This window comes from Pteronotus mesoamericanus, unplaced genomic scaffold (assembly GCF_021234165.1).
Source record: "Pteronotus mesoamericanus isolate MK-2021 breed Mesoamerican mustached bat unplaced genomic scaffold, CSHL_Meso_final scaffold_85, whole genome shotgun sequence".
NCBI classification, from domain to species: Eukaryota; Metazoa; Chordata; class Mammalia; order Chiroptera; family Mormoopidae; genus Pteronotus; species Pteronotus mesoamericanus.
This window is the reverse complement of record NW_026555329.1, coordinates 22,143,746-22,170,793: the sequence shown is the minus strand read 5'-3', so window position 1 is coordinate 22,170,793 and position 27,048 is coordinate 22,143,746. Positions and strand designations below refer to the sequence as shown.

The 27,048-nt window shown below is 41.2% G+C and overlaps 1 protein-coding gene across 1 annotated transcript; it reads left to right on the top strand.

Moving 5' to 3' along the window:
• The first annotated feature begins 1,663 nt into the window (after positions 1 to 1,663).
• On the top strand, positions 1,664 to 5,754 carry FZD1 (frizzled class receptor 1). Its single transcript, XM_054564055.1, has one exon. The coding sequence runs from the start codon at positions 2,106 to 2,108 to the stop codon at positions 4,047 to 4,049; it is 1,944 nt and encodes a 647-aa protein (XP_054420030.1). The 5' UTR covers positions 1,664 to 2,105; the 3' UTR covers positions 4,050 to 5,754.
• Positions 5,755 to 27,048: the final 21,294 nt, after the last annotated feature.

The window sequence follows — 27,048 nt, the reverse complement described above, 5'->3', positions numbered from 1 at the left end:
TTATTAGACAAATAAAGGGATAAAAAAAAAAAAGACAGAAAATAATTCTAGCCCTGGCCAGTGTGGCTCAGTTGGTTGGAGCATCATCCAGTAACTGAAGGGTTGTGGGTTAGATTCCCAGCCAGGGCAAGTGCCTGGGTGGTGGGCTCTGATCCCAGCGGTGTACATAGGGGAGGTAATCAATAGATGCTTCTCTCCAATCAATGGTTCTCTCTCTCCCTCCCTAAGAAAGCAATGAAAACAATGATGACAAAAAAAGTCCTCATCTGAGGAGGAAGGAAGGAAGGAAGGAAGGAAGGAAGGAAGGAAGGAAGGAAGGAAGGAAGGAAGGAAGGAAGGAAGGAAGGAAGGAGAAAGAAAAGGAAGGAAGAAAGAAAATAATTGTAGAAAAGTATCTCGAGAGAGTCTAATCATAGGCCAACAAATCCTAGGCAGAATTAATAACACAATGGCACTTTTATTGATAAAACTGAGTCATGTAGTTAAACCACCATTTGGGAAAAAAATCTTACACAGAAAACAAGAAGAATGTAAGCCAGCTGCGATTGATTGTGCTGCTTGAAATTAGCAAGAAGATGCAGAGTCTGCTTTTAGCTTTCAGACGTCGTTGTTTTGTTTTCTAAACTGGAATCCTTAGCCCGGCAGACGGGCGAAAGACCACGCTGCAGCCCAGCCTCTTTACTTAAGCGGCCCAGATCTGACCCTCCCAGAAGTTCCCTTACAGCCATGGGCGTACTGGGCTTTGGGAAGCTCCTGGTAGCTACCCAGGGCCCAGGCCCCGGGCCAGTGCAGCTCGGAGCCACCTCGGGGGTCTTAGGTAGCAGGGCTGTTGGGGGCCCGGACTGGGGAGGGGGGGCGGGTTTCTTCAGTTTTTCTCTCTAAATATTTAATGGGTGGTTTCCCTTTGCTTCTGTTTCTGTCTTAATTAAAGAGGAGGAAAAGGAATTGACGACGAGAATAGTAGCAGACTGCGCATCTGGCTTGAATTTTAAAATTCCATCAAAGTTTTTGTTGTTGTCCTTGTTTTTGTTTGTTTTTAGTTTACAGCCATCCCGTGAACTTCTCCTTGGGGGAAATGGCGCATCCAAAGCCCGCCAAGCCCAGCCTGAGAGCTCTAGGGTTTATTAGAGTAATATTTTAAACAAAACCTCGACAGACATAAACTCAAAAGAAGCCGTGCGCTTGCTCCTTAAGTCAAAGACATCTGATCGCCTCGCTCGGTTTACCCTGTGTAACCAGCGTTAAAAAGCAGGATTTTTAAACATGAAAATGGATAAAAGCAAAGCAAAGCTAAGTCCCGCGGTCAGCCGACTTCTATTCATTATCTCCAGCAGCATATGGGACCATTCTCCTACTTGTCCTCTCCCTTTCTTCCTCAAAAGCAAAAGCAACCAAGCCTGTCCCGCTTGGTAGCAAACCCAGTCTTTGTGCCTGAGCAGTGCCTCTGCCACCACTACTACTTCCTCCGCCTCCTGCCTCCTCCTCCTCCCGCCCGCTGCGGACTTTCGCTCAGGGACGCTGGCGGCGGCGGGCGCCCTTTTGCGCGGGGAAGCCAGAGCCGCGATTGGGCGACGGTCCCTGAGCCTCCAGTTTCGCGTCGGTTTCAAGGCTCCTCCCTTCTGGTGAAAGACAGACTGCGGGGCGCCTGGAAACCGGTCCGAGGGCGCGCAAGGGAGCGGAGAGCTAGCGAGTTGAGGGATTGACACAAATGGTCAGGCGGCGGCGGCGGAGAAGGAGGCGGAGGCGTAGGGGGGAGCCGAGGCCGCTGGGCTGCCGAGAGTTGCGCGCTCTCTCTCGCCGCGGCCACTAGCGCGGCGCCGCCAGCCGGGAGACAGCAAGCCGAGGGCCAGGAAGGCGGGACGCGACCCCGGCGCGCCCGAGCCACCCGGGCTATCCCCGCCGCCCGCGCTTCATGAATCGCAAGTTTCCGCGGCAGCGGAGGCTGCGGGACGCGGAGCGGGAGCCGGAGGAGCGGGTCGAGCGCGGCACGGGCTCGACGGAGGGCACCGGCGCAGAGGAGATATTCCCGGCTACAGGGGGAGCCGCCGCCCGCCGCGCCACCTCCAGCCTCAGCCGAGCGGCGCAAAGAAAGGAGCCGAGAAAGTATGGCTGAGGAGGAGGCGCCTAAAAAGTCCCGGGCCGCCGCCGCTGCCGGCGGGTGCTGGGAACTTTGTGCCGGGGCTCTCCCGGCTGGGCTGGTGGCAGAGGGGAGTTGGGACGCTGGCCACCGCCGCCGCCTCCCCCCAGCTGACTCCTGGCGCTTGGCGCGCTGGCTACTGCTGCTGCTTTGGCTACTGGAGGCTCCGCTGCTGCTTGGGGTCGGCGCGCAGGCAGCGGGCCAAGGGCCCGGGCCAGGTCAGCAGCCCCCGCCACCTCCACCTCAGCAGCAACAGAGCGGGCAACAGTACAACGGCGAGCGGGGCATCTCCATCCCGGACCACGGCTACTGCCAGCCCATCTCTATCCCGCTGTGCACGGACATCGCTTACAACCAGACCATTATGCCCAACCTGCTGGGCCACACGAACCAGGAGGATGCGGGCCTCGAGGTGCACCAGTTCTACCCGCTGGTAAAGGTGCAGTGCTCAGCCGAACTCAAGTTCTTCTTGTGCTCTATGTACGCGCCGGTGTGCACCGTGCTGGAGCAGGCTCTGCCGCCCTGCCGCTCCCTCTGCGAGCGCGCGCGCCAGGGCTGCGAGGCGCTCATGAACAAGTTTGGCTTTCAGTGGCCCGACACGCTCAAGTGCGAGAAGTTCCCGGTGCACGGAGCCGGCGAGCTGTGCGTGGGCCAGAACACGTCGGACAAGGGCACCCCGACCCCCTCTCTGCTGCCGGAATTCTGGACCAGCAACCCTCAGCACGGCGGCGGGGGGCACCGAGGCGGCGGCTTTCCTGGGGGCGCCGGAGCGTCAGAGAGAGGCAAGTTCTCATGCCCGCGCGCCCTCAAGGTGCCCTCCTACCTCAATTACCACTTCCTGGGGGAGAAGGACTGCGGGGCGCCGTGTGAGCCGACCAAGGTGTACGGGCTCATGTACTTTGGGCCCGAGGAGCTGCGCTTCTCGCGCACCTGGATCGGTATCTGGTCAGTGCTGTGCTGCGCCTCCACGCTTTTCACGGTGCTCACGTACTTGGTGGACATGCGGCGCTTCAGCTACCCGGAGCGGCCCATCATCTTCCTCTCGGGCTGCTACACCGCCGTGGCCGTGGCCTACATCGCTGGCTTCCTGCTGGAGGACCGGGTGGTGTGTAACGACAAGTTCTCCGAGGACGGGGCGCGCACAGTGGCGCAGGGCACCAAGAAAGAGGGCTGCACCATCCTCTTTATGATGCTTTACTTCTTCAGCATGGCCAGCTCCATCTGGTGGGTGATCCTGTCCCTTACCTGGTTCCTGGCGGCCGGCATGAAGTGGGGCCACGAAGCCATCGAGGCAAACTCGCAGTATTTTCACCTGGCCGCCTGGGCCGTGCCGGCCATAAAGACCATCACCATCCTGGCGCTGGGCCAGGTGGATGGCGATGTGCTCAGCGGGGTGTGCTTCGTGGGGCTTAACAACGTGGACGCGCTGCGTGGCTTCGTCCTGGCTCCTCTCTTCGTGTACCTGTTCATCGGCACATCCTTTCTGCTGGCCGGCTTTGTGTCGCTCTTCCGCATTCGCACCATTATGAAACACGATGGCACCAAGACCGAGAAGCTGGAGAAACTCATGGTGCGCATCGGCGTCTTCAGCGTGCTTTACACGGTGCCAGCCACCATAGTCATTGCCTGCTACTTCTACGAGCAGGCCTTCCGGGACCAGTGGGAGCGCAGCTGGGTGGCCCAGAGCTGCAAGACCTATGCCATCCCCTGCCCCCACCTCCAAGCCGGTGGAGGGGCCCCGCCGCATCCTCCCATGAGCCCTGACTTCACAGTCTTCATGATCAAGTATCTTATGACGCTGATCGTGGGCATCACGTCCGGCTTCTGGATCTGGTCCGGCAAGACCCTCAACTCCTGGAGAAAGTTCTACACCAGACTCACCAACAGCAAACAGGGGGAGACCACCGTCTGAGACCTGGGGGCGTGCTCAGCCCATTCCCAGCCCTCAGCCACCCCCATAACCTTCCCCCATGGAATTCTGACCAAGCCTGGCTACTACAGGCTTCCTCACTAGACACTTTCGCAGGCTTCTTTTAACAACATAGCTCCTGCAAAAAGCTTCCGTCCCTGGGGGCAAACGGACTCGAGGGCCCAATTTCTTGAGGGGGGATGGACCGACCTCTCGCTGGTACCAGCACTGTACGCTTTTATGATTGTAAATAGCCTGTGTAAGATTTTTGTAAGTATATTTGTATTTAAATGACTGATCATGCGTTTTCTTTCCTTCCCTTTTTGGTTTAAATTTGAATTATCTAGGGCGGTTTAACCAGTCGAGGCTTTCCCTTCTTTCCCTTTTCGGAGTACCGCCGAGATAAATCCGGAGCGCACCCGCCGGGTGCTCTCGCAGGTTCGCGCGCGCCCCTCCCTGCAGCTCTGGGATGGGTACGTCTGGGATAGCGCTGTTCGGGTCACTTCCCACCTCTTTTTTCTGCTCCCTCCCCTCCCCTCCTTAGTTTGAGTTTGTAGATCATAAGGTCCTGAACTTTAAAGCTTTCAAGTCGGCCCTTGTTCAGGGCCAGATTTATCCCTGACTTCCCGAAGCTGAATTTTTCACTGTCGAGAACCTTTCTCCTAGCTTCAAGGAGGCCCGTGGTTTGTGGTTACCGGCAGTCCCAGACTCCCTCCCTCCGCACTGGCCTCCAATGCCCAGACACTCCCTCCTTCCACCTAAGTCGGTTAGAGGGTGAGTGGGATAAGCAATGCCAAACTTTTTAAAGTCTAATTTTTGGTGGATGAGCTCATTTCATTCTCTAGTGTCTAAAACCTGGTATGAGTTTGGCCAGCGTCATGGAAAGATGTAGTTACTGAGATTTGGGAAGAGGCATGAAGCTTTGTGTGGGTTGGGAGAGACTGAAGATGGGGGTTATAAAATGTTCATTCTAATTGTATACCGATGCCTGGCAACCTGCCTCTGGGACGGAGACAGTTCGCGTTTAGATTTTTAGCGCTCTGTAAAATGGAAACGTTGAGGTCACCTGGAAAGCTTTGTCAAGGAGTTGATCTTTGCGTTGATCTTTACTCTCCTTAACGGGACAGCAGATGTAAACTAAATATGAAAACTTGAAGGAGATTTCAGTGTAATGGACTTCCTCAAAATGCAGTGCTACTTTCTGATTTTTTAGTCAAACAATAATTAGACATATATCAAAAACTTTAAAATGTAAAAGTTGTACTTTCAACATATTATTACGATTCTTACTCAGCAACACAGTCTGAGGGAGGAATAATCCACATCATTATTAACAACCTGGTAAAGGAAGTAAAGGAGGTGGAATAATTGATAAGGATTAGCTCCTGAAATAAACAAAATATGGGCATGCATGCTCAGACTGTCTGCAGGTCGGCTGCATTAAATCCTGTGCACTCCTTCTTGGATTTACAGAAATGTATCAAATGTAAATCTTTCAAAGCCATTTTAAAATATTCACTTTAGTTCTCTGTGGAAAAGATGAGAAAAGCAACCCTCCTGATTGTATTGTAAACTTTAAGAGTTTATCAAAATGCCGGTACTTAGGACCTAAATTTACCTATGTCTGTCATACCCTAAAATGACAATGGTCTTTGATTTTGGTATGCATTTATTCTGTTCACTATCACAAAGTCATCTATATTTATAGAGGAATAGAAGTTTATATATATATATATAATACCATATTTTTAATTTCGCAAATAAAAATATCAAAGTTTTGTACAAAATTATATGGTTCTTGTGCCTGAAAATAATAGAGTTGAAACTGCCTAAACTATGAATCTTTATATTTTATAGTGTCTAGTGGCCAGTCCCACAGTATATAAATTCAGGAATTCAATGAAAAAGGCTGTCTTTAAGCCTTCGCGCCCATTCTTCCAAGCAGTTATCCTCTTTGCATTGTGATTAACGTTGTGAAGTCTGCAGAAAAGATACGCATTCATGACAGTAACAATATAAAATAGAAGTTTAAAAATTATTTCTTTACTCAAAGAAGAGTGTTAAAGAGAGAACTCTTAATAGTAAAGCTTTTTTTCTTTCAAGGAGTAAATTTACATGACTTTTTATAATATGGAGGTTTATTTTTAAATCAGCAACCGTCACCTTTATCACAATTTTTATGAAGTATTATATTTTCCATAATCTTGGACATTCAAAACATTTCATAGGTATTCAAATAAATGGTTAACTGACTGTGTTTATAAGCATTTTAAACAGCAGTTGGATGTATAAGGCTGTTTTGTTGTTTGCTTCTGAAGACTCCATTTTTATATTGTTCAAGGAACCTTTTCCAGAGGCATTCTCTAGTTGGTCTACTCTTAGTCAGAATTTATATATAAATATATATATATATATAATATATATAGTGTATATATATAGTGTATATATACATATACACATAAGTATATACACATTACCTTTTATAAAATAGAGATGCAAAGTTTACTTACACACTTTACAATATAGAAATAAGATTATGAGAAATGGAAAATGCCAGATGGAAAACCTCAAGTACATTTGAAAAACAAGTCTCTTATTCCTTTACAGTCTAAAAATATCTTTATTAAATTTTCCATGAAGACACTTTGTGATAAAATGACAAGGGGCTAAAATGAAGGCCATTGATACAATAGAGTTACTTTCATGGTTATAAGGCAATTGTCTTAAAAGTCATCATTATTTTAAGGCAAATACAAAAGGTAAATCTAATTGAAAATACAACATTCAGTTTTAAGTACCAGGATGCAATTTTATATTTTTTTTTCTTTGTTACATTAACCTAATGTAAATATATAAGAAGGTTTTATCATATATACACACACAAAAACTAGAAATTCTTAAAACAAATTAAAACATGTCTCCTCACAAGACAATTCAATTGGATATTTTCTGGGGGGAAAATTTAAAATTATTCTTCTCTATCCAAGGAATAAATATAAAGCACTCTTATTGTGGGTGTCCTTAAAGAGATGTAACTATAAATTTGATGCAGAAAGGTTTTATAATGCAGGGCTTAAAAACCTTTAAAATACATACTTAAATCGACACCAGGCTTTGTGTTTAGAAAATAACTAATTTTAAATTATATAGAATATAGAAAGCCAGTGTATTATTTTGTTTCTTTGAATACTGGTGGCAAAGTAAGACTTTCCTGGAAAATTGTAAAGCTACTGGGAATATGGTTCCATTAACATGCTGTTTCCATGATAAACCTATTTTCAGATGATACGGTTTGCTTAGTTTATTTTTTTAAACCAGCTATCAATGGGAGTCAATTTTCTCTGTCACGATGTGCTTGATTCAATGCTCAATTTGATACTATGTATAAAAGCCTTCTGATGCTCTTAAAAAAAAAAAACAGCCATTTTTAACTTAAACTTTGTAGGGGCAGGAAGTTATATTTTTAATCTCAAAGCCAGCTAGTGTCAAACATAGCAAAACAGCTGGACCAGATTTTTCGGTTTGTCTGGGGTAGTCACTTGTCAGCCTGAATTTACAGACCTGGTTCTTTTGTCTCTAGTGAGCACTGAAGCCTTCTGCTATAGTTGCATCATTTCTGAAGTCCAGCATTTAACTAGGAAAGGAGACCACAGTGAAGAGATGGTGGCCAATTAAGAGAAAAAATTGCCTAAACCACAAACCATTTCAGGACCTGGATGGCTTCCAATCACTTTTCCTGATATCAAGTTTCACTCTTGGTATACTTATGATTTTTTTAAAAGATGCCATATTTTTAGTGTGTGTGTTTGGGTTCAACTTCAGCTACTCTAGCTTTTATTGCTTTCTAATCCATCTATTGGCTGTAGGCCACATTTTATGTAATGTACATGCAGTTAATTGAAACCAGTGGTATGACACTGGGTATCTCTGATACACTTGTGATTATAATCTGTGTAACTGGGGTCTGAGAGATAAGAATCAAAATGTGGTCATTACCTATGTCTTGAGGTGGACACTAGTCATATCGTTATTGAATACTTCACAGAATATACTAATTTCAAAATCTTGCAAGATTAGCCTGTAGGAGCCAAAATAAGATGTGGGTTACATATAAGAACTCTACAGTTACATTACTAAAAAGAAATTGCAATACTGCCTGAAATTCAATGCTTTTATCTTAAAGCCCTTACATTTGAAATGGGGGTCTTAAAAGGGAAGGGCCAAACAAAGTACAGTTTATTTTGGTGACTCCTAAGTTACATCTATATTTTGAACTTTTGGCAGATACCAGTAGAATTTGAAAAACAGTACTTGAGCTTCAATAATAACTCATAATTCTCTTAAGCTTTTGAGGCTTAAATATTTGTGTTCACTTTGGTCATACCTTTTGACAATGGATATGTTAAATCATAACAATTATAGTGACAAGCTTATTTGGAACCTGGAGATTAGAAGACAGATAGATTCTAGACTAATTTTATTAACGTTGATCATGATTTGTGGTGACAGGTGTCTCTGTTCCATTACAAAATCAAGTTTCTGTTTAAATATAATTACACTTCCTTTGGGTATTTTTGCTTACAAGTTGGTTTGGGACCCTAATATCAGACCAAGTCAAAGGGCTTCTCACAGAAATCTTTCTCATGTAATAGATAGGCTCAAGTACAATCTATTAAGTACATCCTATAATGCACATATAATAAACGTCCTAAAGGTTATCATCAGTTTTATGTCAAGTAGATTCTTAGATTGCTTAAAAAAAATGAGCATTTTCCAATGGAGATTTTCTCTAAATCATTTAAAGATGGTGATATTCTAAAGAGGTATATTTTGGGGTGATAAAATCAAGTAATACTACATTTTCTAAAGGGATCATTAATACACTAGTAGAATGACATATTTGTATAACTAATAACTCTAAAAGCAAAGTATCGGAATACCATTGATTTGAACATTTTACATATGCATTCTGTTTTCTAAAATAAAATTGGCTTACTTGAAGACAATTTTAAGTTTTAAAATGTATAATATGCACATTTCATGCAAAGAATATCTCAAGAAATTTCATTCACAGTATTGACTTTCAAAACATGTTCATAGGAATCCAGTGATTAATATGAAAAGAAACCACTATAGCTGCTTTGAGGTAGTTCTCTTTGGCCTGGATTTCTTTTTTTTTTTTTTCTTTTTTAAAAACCAAGTATCCTCTAATTTGTGGATATCTCCATGTTTCAGATCTCAATACCTGTTTGAATTAAATTTGCAGGGGAATAACTGCAGGATCCCCCCAAAGAGAAAATGTGGCCTTTATTTCTTTTCAAGTTGGCAGTGTGTCCTTGCTTAAATGAAGTGCTCTGAGACAGATTGTTCTCTTGCCCTTGGAAATGCTCATCTTTACAAACTAGCAGCAAATACCTGGAAGTCATACCAGCTAGTTAAATGCCTATTCCAAATGCCAAGTGCTACTTTATTGTTACACGGATTTTTTTTTCTTTAAAAGGTAGATTTGGAGACTATTCTTGACCTTCTATTTCCAACTCTTGGAAAACGTTCTTTAAAAGTTAACTTTAATTAATACTCTGTCAAAAACTCAGAACTCACAGAGGGGGACCCCCTATTCACATTTGCCCCTGGGGCCAAGGGGTTTCTTAGGGTGTGGAACATTCCGTAGCAAAACAGGGGAAGTCCTGGGCAGACTGGGATGGTGGATCACCCTAATGATTAACTTGTGCTTCCAAGATAAGAGTAAAAACTTGGAGGCTGGTGACTGGTTCAGCATTAAAAGTGTTTCATTGTAGTGTTAACCTTTTTCATTACCAGTTAAAAAGCCAATGAACCCAGCCCTTTGTAGCTGATCTTCACAGAACCAATCAACAGAAGCTGAGTAGAACGTGACGGTGTAATGGAACAAACCACATTGATGTCTTGGCCGTTCTATCTTGAGCCTTCTTCCTCCTGAAGAAATGGGGTGTAGGTAAATGAATCTGAGCCTTGTTCTGGCTACTTATGAAATCAAGTTAAGGAGGTATTTTTATAAAAGACTCTCAAAAGTATTCCTTTGGAATGCATAGAGGTTTTTTAAATTGATGTTAGTTTATCAAATTGTGAGGAACTGTTAGGGTTTTTCATATGTTTATATTTATTTTCCTGCATAATAATGCAACCCACTAGAATGGGATTACAAATCCAAGCAAGGACTTACTCCAAATGGCTATTTATCAACGTACACTTTTTCTCAGAGATGAGTTAAGTTTAGCACCCATACGTTTCCCAAAATGAAAAGTCTATGTACAGGAAAGAAAGAAGTAGGTAAGTAGAATTCTGTGATTACTGGTCATTGTCAAAAGTAGCATGTGGACCATGGGCTCCAGGGCCTTCACGTTTCTATTGCATCAAACTCTTCAGTCAGAATTGCCCACCCCTTTCTATACTAAGTTCATCCTTCTTATCATTCTTCTCATCTATCCATTCCTGTCATCCTTCTTGGAAATGCACATAAAATTTCACTGCCTTCTTAACTGAAACAAACACTATTCTTGCTATCTTTTAATTAAACTCACTGTAAAGAAATAAAAAAGATGCACAGATAATGTAATTATTTCAGGGAGTACCTATACATTAAACTGTAGAACTGTGATTCTCCTTGGGCAATATCCAAACAAATTTTTGATCACCATGGCTGAGGGGTGGGGCTACTAGGTCCATGTAGTCAGTGGAGACCAGAGAAGCTACAACACACAGGACAGCGCCTGACAACAAAGAATTATCTGGTCCAAAGAGCCAACGTTGAAAAACCCTGCTCTAGAGAAATACTTAAAATTTTGAAAAACACATACTTGAATAATGAAATATCTTAAATTTATAAAATAGAAATGAGGGAAAATATGGACTTGCTGTGCATATAGCATGGGCTTTACTTTTGACCTGCAAATTTCATTTTAAATTGATGAATGGCTGATGATACTGCAGACCTGTCGATATCTCCCTCTCCCTGGGCTGCTATAACAATGTATCATAGACTGGGTAGTTTAAACAGCAGACATTTATTCCTCACAGTTCAGACACCTGGGAAGTCCAGGATCAAGGTGTCAGCAGAGACAGTTTCTAATCCTGCTTCCAGGTTTATAGCAGCCACATTTTCATGGTAGGCTCCCGTCGGGGTGGGGAAAGAGACAGGGAGAGAGAGACAGGTCTTCGATTCCCTCCTGAGGGTCCCATACTCATGACTGAGTCTAAGCCTCATTATTTCCCCAAGACCTCACCTCCAAATACTATCACATTGGAGATTAGGACTTCAACATATGAATTTGAGGGGAAAACAAACATTCAGCCCTTAACAGTTAATAATATAAATGTACTTTTATTATTTAAATCTAGACAGGGATGTAGAATACCACAATTTCAGTGGAAAAAAAATCTGTAAATAAACTTACTGAAAATTTTCTTAAAGGTGTCTTAGTATTATGGTATTATACTTCATAGTCCATATTTTCATTTTCTTTTACACATTGCCCTGCATCACTGAAGGGGTTACAGTGCAGAAGAATTACTCTGCCTTGGCAGCCGGAAAGCCTGGGTCCCAGTGTTGGCTAGGGAAAGCAGGTCAAGGTACTTGGGTGAGCCTGACCCACAGGATTTCATGAGTCTAAGGGAGACGCTAATGATGAGTAGATGAGAAGCCCTTTAGAAACAGTGAAGCTCTGTACAAATGTGAGGGGTTTTCATTATCATTCACATTGAGCTAAGTAAGGAGGAGACTGAAACACCTGAGAGGCTCCGCCTCAGCTTTGACGGCTGCACTTCTGCCAACTTTTAGAAAAAGACTCCTAGTCCCCGAAGGGGCCCAAGGTGAGGGGGGCCTTTCTGCAGTTTTCCTGGCCACCCGTCCTCTGTCTTTGTCAGGGCACTTGGGTTGTCTTGAACACACTTAGGATTTTCCCAGTTTTTACAAGACTCTGGTTAAATCTAAGAAGTGGGAGGGTGAAGAAGATGTACTAGGTCCAAATGTGGCCAATTCCCAAGCAGACACTTCGGACCGAGAGCTCCCACAGAGTGGCACAGCTCTCCTAGGCTCTGTTTGTCCCTGCTCACGGATGAGTTGGGGTAGATGAAAGAAGCAACGGGGGAGGGGGGTGGTCTTTATGACTTGAAGGCAGATACATTGAGATTACTTGTCTTGTAAGGGATTAAAAAAGAGAGAGGTATAATGAAAACCAAAGTCAACTATTCTCTCCCAGGGCCAGCCGTCATGGAGGTGAGTAGAGTAGCTGAATGGAAACATCTCTTGAATAGGGCTGTAACCCTGGATTGGAAATATCACCTTCTTTCCTCATTCTCCTTTAAAGAAAAAAAATCAATTTCAAGATAATAGGGGACTGGAAACAGAAAAGTTGAATGTCATCTTGGAAAGAATATTGGGCTGGTGAAACCTGGCTTGAATCCCAGTTAGCTCTTAGCCTCAGATCCATTCACCTAAAATGGTAATAATAACAATATTTTACTAACTTGGCTGTTGGGAGGATCAAAGAAATAAAGCATTTAGTGATATTTTAGCATTAGAGAGCCATCTACAAATCTTAGTCCTTCTCTCCCCACTGTACATGTCTTTTCCCTGTTCCTCTTCCACCTATTCTTTCCTCCTCCTTCCCTCCTCTCTCACCTCCCAGAATTTGCTCTCCCTTCTCCTCCTTCTTCTACTCACCATTATGGCTGACAGAAATTGAAATAATGCAAACTAATGTATTTTTCCTGCATCTTCTTTTCAGACTGAGCATGTTTTACAAGACTTATTCAGATAAAAGATTAAGTTAGTGGGCAGCCTAAAGGTTAAATAACACAAGTAACATTTTGTATACTAACTAGTGATATTGCTTTTAAAGCATGAGTGCATTTCTGTGCAGTCATGCCCATGTTGGATACACCACTTCAAATTCAATTACTTTACAGCTGCTAACAACTCTGACATAACTGGAAGGTTGTGCACTTGGATAACATAGCAATAGCCCTTTGAGGCCACTCCAATTCATGATCAGGAAAGGAATCATCATCTCCTCATAGAAATATGCTCCTCACTGCAATGATAGCTAATTGAAGACCTGAAGGAGCCCTTTGTTTGTCCTTGTTGGCTATATTGCCAAAGGGAGCCTATTCAATAGCATTATGAAAATATTCCTTTGATGCTACTGAAACTTACTGAATATGTTTTAACATGTGAAGTTGAGCAGGGTTGAGGCCTTATCTCAAAGCAGTTGATGGGTCATTTTATTATTTTCTTATATAGGAGGAGCAGCTGGCCATTTGGTGCCTCGGTCACTCCCGTGGTCTGGTGTATTGATTTTCTATTGCTGCTATAACAAATTACTACATACCTGAAAAACACACAGTTATGGCCTTACAGTCCTATAGGTTGGAAGTCTAACATTGGTTTCACTGGGCTACAAACAAGGTGTTGCAGGGCTGTGTTCCTCTCTGGAGGTTTTTCCAGCTTCTAGAGGTTGTCCCCTATGTCATGGCACCTTCCGCATCTTAAAAGCCAGCAGCTTTGGGTCAAGTCTTTTCTCTCACTGTCTAATTCTCTCCAGCTGGGAATGGTGTCCTGCTTTTAAGAATTCAAATGATTAGATCAATACAGAATGAAGTTCCAAGGATTAGAGTGTGCGCATCTTTGGAGAACCGTTATTCTACCTGCCACATCTCTGTTTAGCTGTTGGATATAGTTTGGTGATCTTTCTTCTTAGAAGTATTCCCACCACATTCTTATTCTTTACAATTCCTTATTTTAAAAACTGGCTTCCTAAATTTCTTCTGTTCTCTATTTCATTCTCTCAAAGTATGTTTTTATTAAAGGTCAATTCCTCATTGATTTTCCCTCTCCCTTTACCCTCTTTCCTGGTAAGCAGTCTGCAAATCAGTTCTAATCCTCTAAATCTACTGGATTTTTTTAATATTCCAGAAGCCATCTTTCTTCCTCTTCCTTGATACATAGACTCTCATTTGCTAATGTGTGGTTTCAGTACACCTCTCTCTAGGTTCATATTTTGTGCCTATCTCAGAAATAGGTTAGAAACAGGTGGTGATTGACTACTGTCAACCCTCTTCTCCCAAGTGAGCACATACAACCCAACTTTTATTTTTTAACTAAAGGTGATATAACCACATGGTTTTTCTCAGGAACATATCTGTCAAATTATTGCATTTTTGACCTTTGGTGAGGGGCTGGATATGAGAGACGGTGGACACAGTTCTCACCTCTGTAAATGCTTTCTGTGTTTCTGGCTGTGATTATAGATTTGAATTCTTCATGAAGTTACCATGATGTTTATAGAGAAAATTTTTTTTCTTGTGATCTTTAATTTAAATTTTTTGTTTGAAAAAAAGAAATACTGATTGTCTGAGTTGCATTTTATACAAATTCAGGTAATGAATACATGTGCCCTGGTTTAAAATATTATGTTGACACTTTTGGAGAAGAAAATTTTCCAGCATTACAAATGCATCTTTAAAAATGTTCTTTAAAATGAAATTTTTAGTCTACACTAGAAACCAATGGCAAGATTTTTTTCCTATGTAGACCATTATAGCTAAAATTACATTTTCTTCCCATAAGCATATAAATCTGTCTGAAAAATATATGCCTTTTTCAGCAACTATTTAAGAGAAAGGATTTCAAATCTTTATAGCTATCCCCAAGTATACATTATTTGTAACCATATGGATTTGCAGGGATTACATAGAAATATAGTAGTATTTCTAGAAATCAGTAATGAGTTAACATATATGAAGTATTTAATGCTACTATCATTTATCTTCTTTTAAAATTTTACATCATTTATACTTTCTATAGCTTTTTTCCTAAGCAGGAATAATTCGGTGACAGACCAGAGGTCACCTGAATGCAGTAATGGCTCTATAAATAAAAAAGATATATTTTAATAATATAGAGCTTCATTAAGACCAAGTTAAATTAATGTAGGAGGTGTAGGGCATGTTAAAGATCTCAGATAGGGCAAGTTATAATGAAACCTCATTCGATGTAACTAAAATAAAACCAGATGATCCTCAAAAGATACAGTATTTATCGGAGGTGGCAAAGGGTTACTCAGAATTCTTAAAATTGATTGTATGTAAGTCATTCAAGGAGCTCATTAAATATGAGGATTTCTGACATCGTTTTCAGAGACGTTGATTTTATGGGCCAGGGGAAAGATTCAGGAACTCCCATTCTGATGCTTCTGATGCTGGAGGCTCTTGAGATGGTCTTCGAAACTCTGGTTTAGGTCAAGTTAAGGAAATGGGGACAGGATCGATAGGAAGAGAAAAATAGTTTAGAGAAGGAACACGCTAGCAGACCCAGGTGGGGCAGGGTGATCTCGGATGGAACTGGTGATAAAATTGATGCCCAAGGGTGGCAGTGCTGGCCTGTCCTCCAGCTTTTGACAGGGACAGCTGATGTTTCCCAAGCTTGTGTGAAGTGTTTAGCAAACACAACTTCAAGACAAGCCCCTCACCATTCCTCCCACCAGCAAGCCTCCTCTAACAGGCTTGTTGTGCAAACTTCACTGAACTGAGGGCCTGAAAACTACAAGAACTAGCTTTTTAGAACTCAATGTGGACCAGATGTGTCCTGCCTGCACTGTCTTTGTCCCTGAAGATTTAAATTGGTAACAGCCTGGCGTGCCCAACAAGCCTCTCTCCCAGGCCACGGAGTGGTCTGTCCAGGTCTAAAATTCTTTTCACTTCTACCTTAACTTTGTATAAATAGAGGTATAACTTATAGTTATCCCTTAGAAGACATTCAGAGTAAAATCAGTTCACTAAACAGTAGGTAGAGAAGAAGGATCTGGCTCTCTCTTGCTTAGATGTAACTTCTGACAGTGACACAGTAGGGGGACAGTACAGCAGGGGGAGGCTTGATGGGCAGGCAGAGAAGGGACTTTAAGAAGCCGCTGGTCTCCCCAGGGCGGGCCTATTTGCTTTCAGTGGGGAAGCCTTGGGTGGAAGCTGAGCGTGGAGGCTTCTCAGGCGGCTCAGTTTCCCATCCTTTCTGATTTTGTTTGTTTCGGTTTTTCATACAACTGACTTCTTAGAAGGCCTTTCCTTCCCAGGGAATCAATTCACTGATCAAGGTAACACTCTACTTAGTTCCATAAACAAAGCCTATGAAAGAGCAGTTCCTTCATTAACTAAGAAATGTGATCATTTCCACTGTTGGACCGGGTGCTTCAAAGCACCATTGTCGTTCTTCACATCAATTAATCCAGGTTCCTGGAAAATGTGAGGCAGGACTAAAGTATATCCCAGCTGATTTTACAAGATTTAAAGAAAAAAAAAAATCGTAAACCTAAGATATCTAAACTCATGTTGTCTTAAGCATGTTGAGAACTTGCTTCATAGGAAAGAATAATCAGAGTACAAAGAAGAGGACTGTCCTTTCTTTTTAGAATGAAGTAATTTTATTCCATAGAACTTAGTGGCGCTTGGAAAGTTTCAAGCGGCCTCTTTCTTTGTGCTGGAAATACACTGGGAAGAAATAGCTCCTCCAGGTATAATGAATGCCATGGAGTGTCTAGCTAGGGGATACGGAGAACAACTGTTGGTAATTTTTTAAGTTATTGAAATATTTTTATGGTCTAAGTAAATACAGGTACTGAATTCAAAAATAAACATTCTTCAGATCTAATTAATTACTGTTACATCGTCTGAATACCAAATGCAAGAAACATGCAGGCCATGACTAAAAAGAAAACAAAAGATTTCGTCATTTAGCAGTTAGTCCTTCCAAATAACGAATTGTATAAACTTCAAGGCTAAAAAATCCAAAATTTTTATAACGTTTTAAAAGAAAGTTACAACAGAAAGTACTTGAATTAAGGAAAGATGGTTGAAATGATAATCAAAGTCCTTTGTAGGAAAATAAAATTGATCTATCTCCCACACATCCTACTTGTCCCAATTAATTTTTCGAACTTCCTTTTTAAAAATTGAGATATAATTCACATACCATAAACTTCATCCCTTTAAAAAGTGAAAGGTCAGCGTGTTTTTGAAATTTCACAAAGTCATACAACCTCACAACTACCTAATTTCAGAATGTTTTATCTGGTCAAAAAGAAGCTCTGACCCATAAGCAGACACTCTGTATGCCTTCCTACCCCCACTCCCCTGGCAAATACTAATCTATTTTCTGTCTGGATACTTCATATAAATGAAATCATACTTGTGGCTTTTGTGTCTGGCTTTTTTTCAGCTAGTGCAATGATTTCTAAGTTCATTCATTTCATTCTTTCTTATGGCTGAATAATATGCCACTGTATGGATTTACCACATTTTGCTTATCTATTACTCAACTTGGGTTGTCTCCATTTTATACTATTATGAGTAATGCTGCTATGAACATTTGTGTACCAGTGTTTGGGTGAAAATATGTTTTCACTCCAGAGTGGTTGCTGGGTCATGTGGCAATTCTATGTTTATTTTTTTTGAGAAGCTACTAAACTGTTTTCCAAAGCATTTACACAATTTTTCAGCCCCACCAACAAATGCATGAGGGTTCCAATTTCTCCACATCATCTCCAACAATTGTTATTGTCTTTTTCTTATAGCCATTTTCATGAGCATAAAATGGTATCTCACTGTGGTTTTCATTTGTATTTTGCTTCTTTCAATATTTTGAAATTAATTCAATGGTGAAAAAAAGAAGGAAGTACATGATGGTTGTCATACCTCTGAATAAATTGTAAAAAGAAAGTGACTCAAAAATTAGTGTATATCTTACCTATTTACTTATATGTCACTATTAACAAAAAGAATGTACATGGCTGATCAAAATGTATAGTATAGCAAATGTAGGAATATAGGAAATATTACCAAATAGCAGTGATTTTCAATCTTTTTCGTCTCATGGCACACGTAAACTAATTACTGAAATTCTGTAGTACACCAAAAAATATATTTTTTGCATATCTCACAAAAAATAGGTATAATTTTGATTTATTCACACCAGGCAGCTATTGTTGTGTTGGCTGTTGTCATTTTTTTTATTTGACAGTCTAAGGGGAAAGAGATCAGTGCCCCTGACTAAATAGTCAGGTGTTGCATGTTTTAAAACTTCTGTGGCACACCGATTGAAAATTGCTGTTACGGAGTCATAGAACTCACGGTATTGGTTGAATAGAAAACAGGTGAGGTCATTTGTAATATGCAACGGTCATATTATGAAATTTTGTACACTCACTAGAGGTGGGTTAAAATTTTGCCTCTGAGCTTCCCGGGAGCCAAGATAAAGAGACAAACTGGGAAATCCATAATGCTCATATTATTAAAAACAAGTTAGAATTCTTTACCATCTAGAGTCATTCATTTTTTACATGTTTCCTGCAATATTAAGGAGACTCTTAATCTTGTTGCGGGCCTTCCCATTACTGGCTATTCCAGGTGGTAGATGGCTCAACTCGGCCTCTAACTTCCTTCTGCTGTGCTAGTCCTTATCTGCACTCTTTCTCTCTGCTCTGCCTCCTTTACCCCTGAGGAAATTCAAACTACCATGTTATTTTTCATTATTAGTTCTTAACACTGCCAGACAGAATTAATTTTCCTTTCTCTGTGTTCCCACAGCACTTTGTAAGCATCCATTGCATAGAATTTCTCATCGTGATTTGTTTATGAGTCAGTCTTCCCCAGTGGATGGCAATGGCTTTCACAGGAGTGAAGTGTCTTCATCTTCGCACTCCCAGCGCCTGGCACAAAGCGGGTACTCAACAGAGGCCGGTTGTGTCAAATTGATTTCCTCAATCACTTCTGACTTCCCACCCAGCGAATGAAGTCGTGAATGCATGCTCTGAATGCACATGGCTTTGTTATTGTCCTTCTTTAAAAGTGACCCCCAGGATGAAAAAACCTTTTTCAGATTTTAGCCCACCATCTGCTCTGGAAACCAGGTTTTCCTCAGCTTCTACTTTCTGATCTAAATGGAAGCTATTATTTGTGTGCCTGATAAATGTAATCTTGTTTCCTGCAGGAGAAGATAACTTCATCTTGCCACACTAAAATGATCAACTTCACTTTTAATTCTGTCATATGTCATATCTGCTATTTGATGTCATCTGTGTATGGGAGAACAGTGTGGAATATGTGCATTTATTTGCCTTTTTAATGTAATTATGTATTTAATGCCAAAGGGGAAAAATATCTAGGCCGTTTAATTATTTATTGGGAAACTTTTGTTATTTTCGTGACTTATGATTTTAAAACACCACATTTCTCTCTCCCTCTGTCTCCCATCAAAAAATACAACTATGTATTTTTTACATAGTTGTGAAAAAATATGTCATCATTTAATATGCATCCTCTCCCTGTGTCTCCCTGACTTCCACAGACCCACTGATGTGTCCCCGCTCTGCACTCTGTGGCACCCTGCGCATTCATTATCATAGGACTTGCCACAGTTCTGTGAGAACAATCTCTGCTTCACTCAGTATCTCAATAGCTTAGCACATTGCCTGTCTGAAATTTTATTTGTGTCAAATCGACGTTAGATCAATTATATAATATGAATGAACACTATATTCTTTCATGTGGTTCCACCACTGGATCAGTAACTAAAAAGAGGAGGTATGCTATCTCAAAATAGCAAGCCAGACATGATTTGAGGGATGGTTAAGGCAGTCAGCAAAACCAAATGATTTCTCTGATAACACCATTTCAGGTTTATTATAAACTAATCAAACAAGGACTTACATCCAGCAAAATGTAAAGCCTCCTAAAATATGGAATATAACATGTATCAATAAGTAAAACAGTAATTTGGAATTTAATTACTTCAAGGTTTATTTTTATTTGTTGCCCTGAAACTTCCATATAACCCTAGGCTGCGATGCTGAATCAATTGGGGGTCTTCCGCACTGTTCAAGGGGTTTGGTTCCTGAAGCAGTAAAAGGATCTTAGGAGAAGCCACTCACACCCCAGAGGAGGCCCCACAGCGGTAAGTCGAAGGAAGGTGTTGTGGTGAGAACTCAGTATAATTTGGTTTTTAAAATTTCCACTCTGTAAGACATCCCTGTGATATAAATATTCCTAATTAGCACAGACTTTCAGTTCCTTCATACAAAATGCTGCAGTGCCATCTAAGGCTGCTTAAAATTATCTTAATTTGTCCCCTTGGCAAACCAAGCCAGGGCCTTCCGAAATGCAGAGCTGCTGCCTGCAGGAATGCAGACAGGCTGTGTGAGCTCCCTCCAGATCTGAGAGAGCCTTTTTGTTGACCTTACACTAAATTCTTAGGTTTGAATATATCATCAGGATGCAGTAGCCTGCTACTGGCTAACTGACAAGAGAAACTTCTGGAACATCAAGACAGAAAAATATATGAAGTGGAAAACTACTGAAAACTGAAGTTTTTCAAATATGATTTGCTTCCTAACACACATTCACATAAGCAGCCCTATTAAAAAGTAGGATTTCTGTTAGCAGATGTCGAAGAGACAGGAATACTCTTCCTGTCTGCTTTCTTCCTCTTTAGTTAGCTATTGGATGCCATGAAAAAGAAAATATATCTATATTTCCTGAAACCACTCAATATTTTTAATATCTTGGCAGCTATGTTTATGTTCTGCCTAAAAGTTAAAAATAAGAAGGATTTATTATAAGTCCTGAGTTTTATTTTCTGAATCAGAACAGCAATCAGTGTGGATTCACATTCACATGGCATTGAGTCTGGATATGACATGGTCCTGTTCTCTACAAATTTATAGTTGAAAAGATGCCATTCAACAAGAAAGACACCCCATGAACTATTGTCCACCACCATAAAAAATAAGTTAAAAAACGAGTACAAGAATTAAGAAAATGAGCAAATGCTACATTAATAATAAAAAAAAACCTCAGGGTTTGGAAAACTGTCAAGAAAATGTGGAAGAGGGAAGAAAACAAATTAGGGAAAAGGTAAAGAAAAATGAGACCACGAATATCAATAGATTAAAAAATTATTGCAAATCGCGAATGAGATTACACTACGATTCAAACATGCCTGAGTAACTAGAGAAGTGGTGAAATTTTGTCTTCATGAGGACCGAGGGACCTCCTGGGAAACAACTCAGCTCAGGGTGAGTCAGATGTCCCCAACTTGATGGAGGATTAGTGACAAAGTGTCGGGAGTGAGGTTTACAAGTACTGCTCTTGGATGATCCCCATGAAATCGTACCTAAAGCCCACCAAGAAGGTAGCCTGAGAAGGAACACTAAAAATGTACTTTCATTAAAAGCTGTAAAAGACTGTAGCCCTGACAAAATGCACCATGAGAGAGGCACCTTACATCATTAGAGAGTTCATTGTGACTTTGTAGAGCAGAGAACATTGGCTCATTGGCAGCTTCGGCTCTTTGGGTGCATCTGGTTTGTTTAGAGCTGTCACCCTGCGGCATCATCAGTGCAGGAGAAAAGGACTGGCTTTGACAGTAAAGGGAAGTGGCCCAGTGCCAATGGGGGCAGCAGGGCGGTTACAGACCCTTCTGTGGAGCGCCTTCACAGACGCTCCAGGAGCACCTCCACGGAGGAAGAAAATGATGGCATCAGGCCATAGGTGCGGGGCTCATGTTCTTGAACACATGAGACAATTTTCAGGGCTCTTGAAATTACTGGGTGAGGGTGAATTTTGAAAATGGACTGAAAGAGTTAACCATGGTTAAGTCTAGGGTGTGGGTTATGAATAGGGTAACATGAAATTTGTCATCCAATCAGGGATGATCTTCAGGATGATGGGTGTGTGCTACGCTGAGATAGCAGGTGCAAAGAGACTGTCCTGCACAAACTGGAACGTATACTCACGCCATGAGGACTGTCACTTTCAACTCTCTTAGTTTAGTAAGGTTTGATGTTTTAGCCTAAGCATATATTTTTTTAATTGGAAAAATAAGTAAATTTACACATCTAAGTGAAGTAAGGAGAATGAGGTCTCACAAGAATGACAAGACAAAGATAGAAGCATAATATTTGCATTGTTATGCTGACCCTAGTAACCTCCTTCCTGACCCCACGCTATAGTCTTAAAAATTACGTCTGTAAAATTATTACGTCTTTCAATTATTCATCACTCACTGGCAACCCCTAAGGGTCCTATCTTGCTTATTATGGTCACGCTGTCTCCGTAGTTGTGGTATGACCCACTTTCGTTATTTGATTTTACTCTCTGCCTGTGATCCCTTTGGGATAGTAACCTCTGAAGGCCCAAAGGGATGTTTTTATATTAAAATCCTGGGCGTCAAGTTTAGAAACACAATGCCTCTCATCACAGCTGGCCATATCCATCAGTTCTGTCAAGATACTAATGGTAGAAAATTTTTTTACAAATATAGTCCCCATGAGATCAAGATCCTCATTTACTTTGTTCCTAATTCACAAAGAGAAGTTGACTTCTTTTTTCAAAACTATGTTGAGGTTTTATCTTGAATGAGTTCTAACATGTAGCTTGAAGTTTCCATTGCAAACTGACTTGTTTTTTTCCAAGTGACTTTATAACTTTTATAAAGTTTCAGCATCCGAAGTTGAACTCTCCCTCTTACAGACAAACTATGCAGTCTTCTGTCCTTATCCCAGCTCACTTCCTTAAGCAACCAACAACCTTGGTGAGAGAGATGACATTTGGCGACTCAGCTCCCCAGTGCCCACGCAAGTGCCAGTAATGCTGGAGTTGATGTGATATCTCACAGCAGATGGGCTGCTAGTCCACTGACTCGACGTCTGCTCGCTCTACGAAAGTTGAGAAACAGCTATAACTCCAAAAGGCAAGGCCTAGAAGGTGGGTAGCTAACTATTTGATTTGATTTAAGATCTCTGCCAAGAGTTTTTCTAAAAATTCTCTTTATTAACCTTCCAATAATCTAAGAACTATGAGGGCACAGATTTTCTTGTTTTGTCTACAGGAGTATCTCTGTAGCAGTGCCTGGCATATAGTAGAAGCTCAAGAATACCTGTTTAATAAAATAATGTTTTTTCATCTTTATTCTTTTAATTTTTTTTATTGTTCAAATATATTTGTCTCCATTTTCCCACCACTACTTTCCCCTGCTCCCCCCACCAATTTTTCCCCTCTTTGGCTTTGTCACTGGGTCCTTTATACATGTTCCTTGATTTGACTTTTCCCTTCTTCTCCCTGTTACCCCCTTCCCTCTTTTCTCTTGTTACTGTCAGTTTCTTTTTTCTTTCAGTGTTGCTGGTTATATTTTTCTTGCTTGTTTGTTCTGTTGATTAGGTTCCACTTATAGGTGAGAGCACATGGTATTTGTCTTTTACCTGCTGGCTTATTTCACTTATCATAATGCTCTCCAGTTCTGTCCATGCTGTCGTGAAGGGTAGGAGGTCTTTCTTTCTTTCTGCTGCGTAGTATTTCATTGTGTAACTGTACCATAGTTTTCTGATCCACTCATTTACTGATTGGCACTTAGGTTGCTTCCAGCACTTGGATATTGTAAATTGTGTTGCTATGAACATTGAGGGGCATAGGTTCTTTCGAATTGCTGTTTTGGGATTCTTAGGGTATAATCCCAGCAGTGGAATCACTGGGTCAAAAGGCAGTTCCATTTTCAGTTTTCTGAGGAAATTCCAAACTGTTTTCCACAGTGGCTGCACCAGTCTGCATTCCCACCAACAGTGCACTAGGGTTCCCTTTTCTCCACAGCCTCGCCAGCACCCGTTATTTGTTGATTTGTTTATGATGGCGATTCTGATCCGTGTGAAGTGGTATCTCATTGTGGTTTTAATTTGCATTTCTCTGATGGCTAGTGATGATGAGCATCCTTTCTTATATCTCTGGGCCCTGTTTATGTCCTCTTTGGAGATGTATCTGTTCAGGTCTTTTGCCCATTTTTTTATTGGATTGTTTGTCTTCTTGGAGTGTTATGTGAGTTCCTTATATGTTTTAGAGATCAAACCCTTGTCCAAGGTATCATTGGCAAATATATTTTCCCATGCGGTTGGTCCCCTTTTCATTTTGCTGATGTTTTCTTTAGCCATGCAGAAGCTTCTTATTTTGATGAGGTCCCATTTGTTTATTCTTTCCTTTATGTCCCTTGCTCTAGGAGACATATTGGTGAAAATATTACTGCTATTTTTTCATCTTTAAAACAGGCATAGTAATAGTGTCTGCAGCCAGGATGGATATTCAGCTGGCTTTCATTCTAACATATAATTTCAATGTCAGGAGGTTGTTTTATGGATTGCATGAGTTAAAACATGTACAGCATTTAAAACGAAACTTGACACATAGCAAGTGGTCATCAGTTGGAAGACAGGGAGATTGGCATCCAGGAAGATTGGGGAACAATGCAGGAGCCCAGTAATGGGCACCCCTGGGTCTGAGAAGCAGTAACAGTGGCTCCTGCTGAGTCCAACCTGATTGTGGGGAAGGCCAATTGCTTAGAATGCTGCAGTCCTTGCCTCACTCGCCCAGGCTTGAACTTTGCTAGAGGATAAGAGATTAATGTCTGGGGGATGGGGGTGGGGGGCGGGAGTGGTTCTGGGGAAACTGGTTAGAGTAGAGGCAAGGGCAGAGCTGAGAGTCAAATGCACTCTCATGTCCCCACCCTCCAGGAGCTTGTTTATGATTCAACAATTAGTTCCCTATTCTTTTGATTTAATGCATTGTGTATTCAGTATCTATTCTTTGTTGACATGCAAATGCCTGGGGGCTGGAGGTCCTACATTAACCCCTTCTCAGTAAAAGGCATTTATATATCATTTGCCCAGGCATACTGTTCTCTTGGGGAGGGGATGGCAAAGTTCTGGGAGAATGGGCCACAGGGCAGGCAAATTTGATAATAGGACACAGAGGTCATCAGAGGATGGGACAGTGCCCAAGAAGGGGTGGCCCCATCCTGTCAGGAAGGAGAGCAGTCCGTGGATAGCTGCTAGTGGCTGAGGTTGAGGGGTGGAGAGAGCAGGATGTGAATAGAACGGGTAGGAGGGCTCTGTTACCAACTACCTATTGTCTAGCTGGGACTTCATCATGTTACAAAGAGAAGCTCAAGATCATTCTCAGGTTTCAATTTAATTGCTCTGTTCCTTTTCCTAATAGAAGCTTTATTAACTTAGGGTACAGTACATGGTACTCTTCCATTAAATTGTAAATCAGGTCAGTTTGGGAAGGTTAAGTCAGATGGAAACTTATACTTTCAGTGCATTTTATTTGGCAATAATAATTTTTATACTTTGTATTTGAATATGCAATATAAATAATATATATAATATAATCCATTTATATAATCTAATATAATGTATGTAATCTATCACAATAGCTCTGTATTGCTTGTAATATTAACTCTAACACATGAAGAACCAAAGTAACAAACAATTAAGATGTAAGAATGGGGTAGAAGCCTCTGGGGATGGGCACTCAGGCCGTGGTTTTCTGATTTTAGACTTAAGGATTTTTTCTTTAACTGTATTTGGCTGCCTCTCAACCACAAATTAATCGGTGGCATCTGGCAAGCTGAAAAACAGTATTTTTTTCTTTTTGCCATTTAATAGAAAACATTCTGTGTTCCATCCACCAGTTTGTTCCTTATTAAATGTACTAACTGAAGAGCAAACTAGTTCTCTTCTCTAGACCAGTAGTTCTAGAGGATAGAAAAAGATGATCCATTTTGCATGGGTATGGGAAGAAAATATTAGAGTGGTTTAGTTTTATATTCTTAGATGTGTTTAAATGGACATACTATAGCATTACAGTATACCTTAATACATATATATGTACATATATGTATAGCAATAAATGTGTAAAATTTATGTGTGGTTACAAATACTGGGATGCATGCTCTTTTAAAAAAAGAAATCAGAATTGCAGGCTCAGAAAAGCTTGGAAATCCCATCGTTCTTAACTGGTAAGCACTTTCCCTAAAACGTGTGCACTGTTTTTAGCTAAGCACACCTCTCCATTGTTTCACTTGGGGCTTGGTGCAGGGAGTGTGGCAGGGCAGCTGTGCCCATAATAACAGAAGCTTTGAGGGAGCAGGGCCTGAGGGATCAATTCGCTTAACCCCTTCATTTGACAGAGGAAGAAACAGACTCACAGGGGTTAAGGGATTTTTCCCAAGCTGACAAGTTAAGGTTGAGCCCAACAATAAGGGAAATGGATAGAAAATCCAGTTAATGCTTAGCTAGCCACGGTAATGTGTCATGAGGCTGGCTTGCAGAAATTAAATCCGTTAATAATCCTCAAACCTTATTTCAGCCAGAAGTTTTCAATGCCTCACTTACCAAACCCTTTGCTAAAGATGGTAATGCAATGGCTTTGTTTCTCTGGGCGCCTAAGATGCATGCATTGAGGAAAAATGTCACACACACACACTGCTCACTGGGTTTGAGGTTAGACAGAAATACAAATGTGGTGAGTACATACGGATATTAGATTCATCAACTGTCAAAAACAATGGTATTGAAACCAGTATACTCCCCGCTCTTGACTTTTGTGAAGACTGGAACCAAATTATAATATTTCCAACAGGCAAATAATTACTGAAAATCTGCTGAACTTTGAAATACTGTAAGACCGCTTCTGAAGGGACCATCACCTCCTTGCAGTGTAAGACCAGACTAATGCTGGACTACTACAATAAGCTAAATTCCAGGGTTTGGTTCTATTTCTAGACTCTCAATCTCTCTCACTGATCAGTGGTGTTCTTAATTACCAGTGTGTGGGGTTTAATTTACTGAACTATTTTGACAGATAAGATTCGCCTCTGTTTATTACTTTTTAATTTTATAAAAAACATCCAGACTATTACCAAATGTCATACTCCCTCCCATGAAATTTGCAATCATTTTGCCTATTTTAAAGCAAAATAAAATGAACCACCCCAAAACCACTATCACCAACAAAAAAACCTACTAGTGTCTTTTTGAGAAACTCATAAAATTTCTGGGTTGGCTTAGGGAAGATTGACATTTGCTACTGTTGGAGCATTTTTCCCCAAATAGCCTATTTAATGTTTTTCAATAAGAATATATCTTTTTAT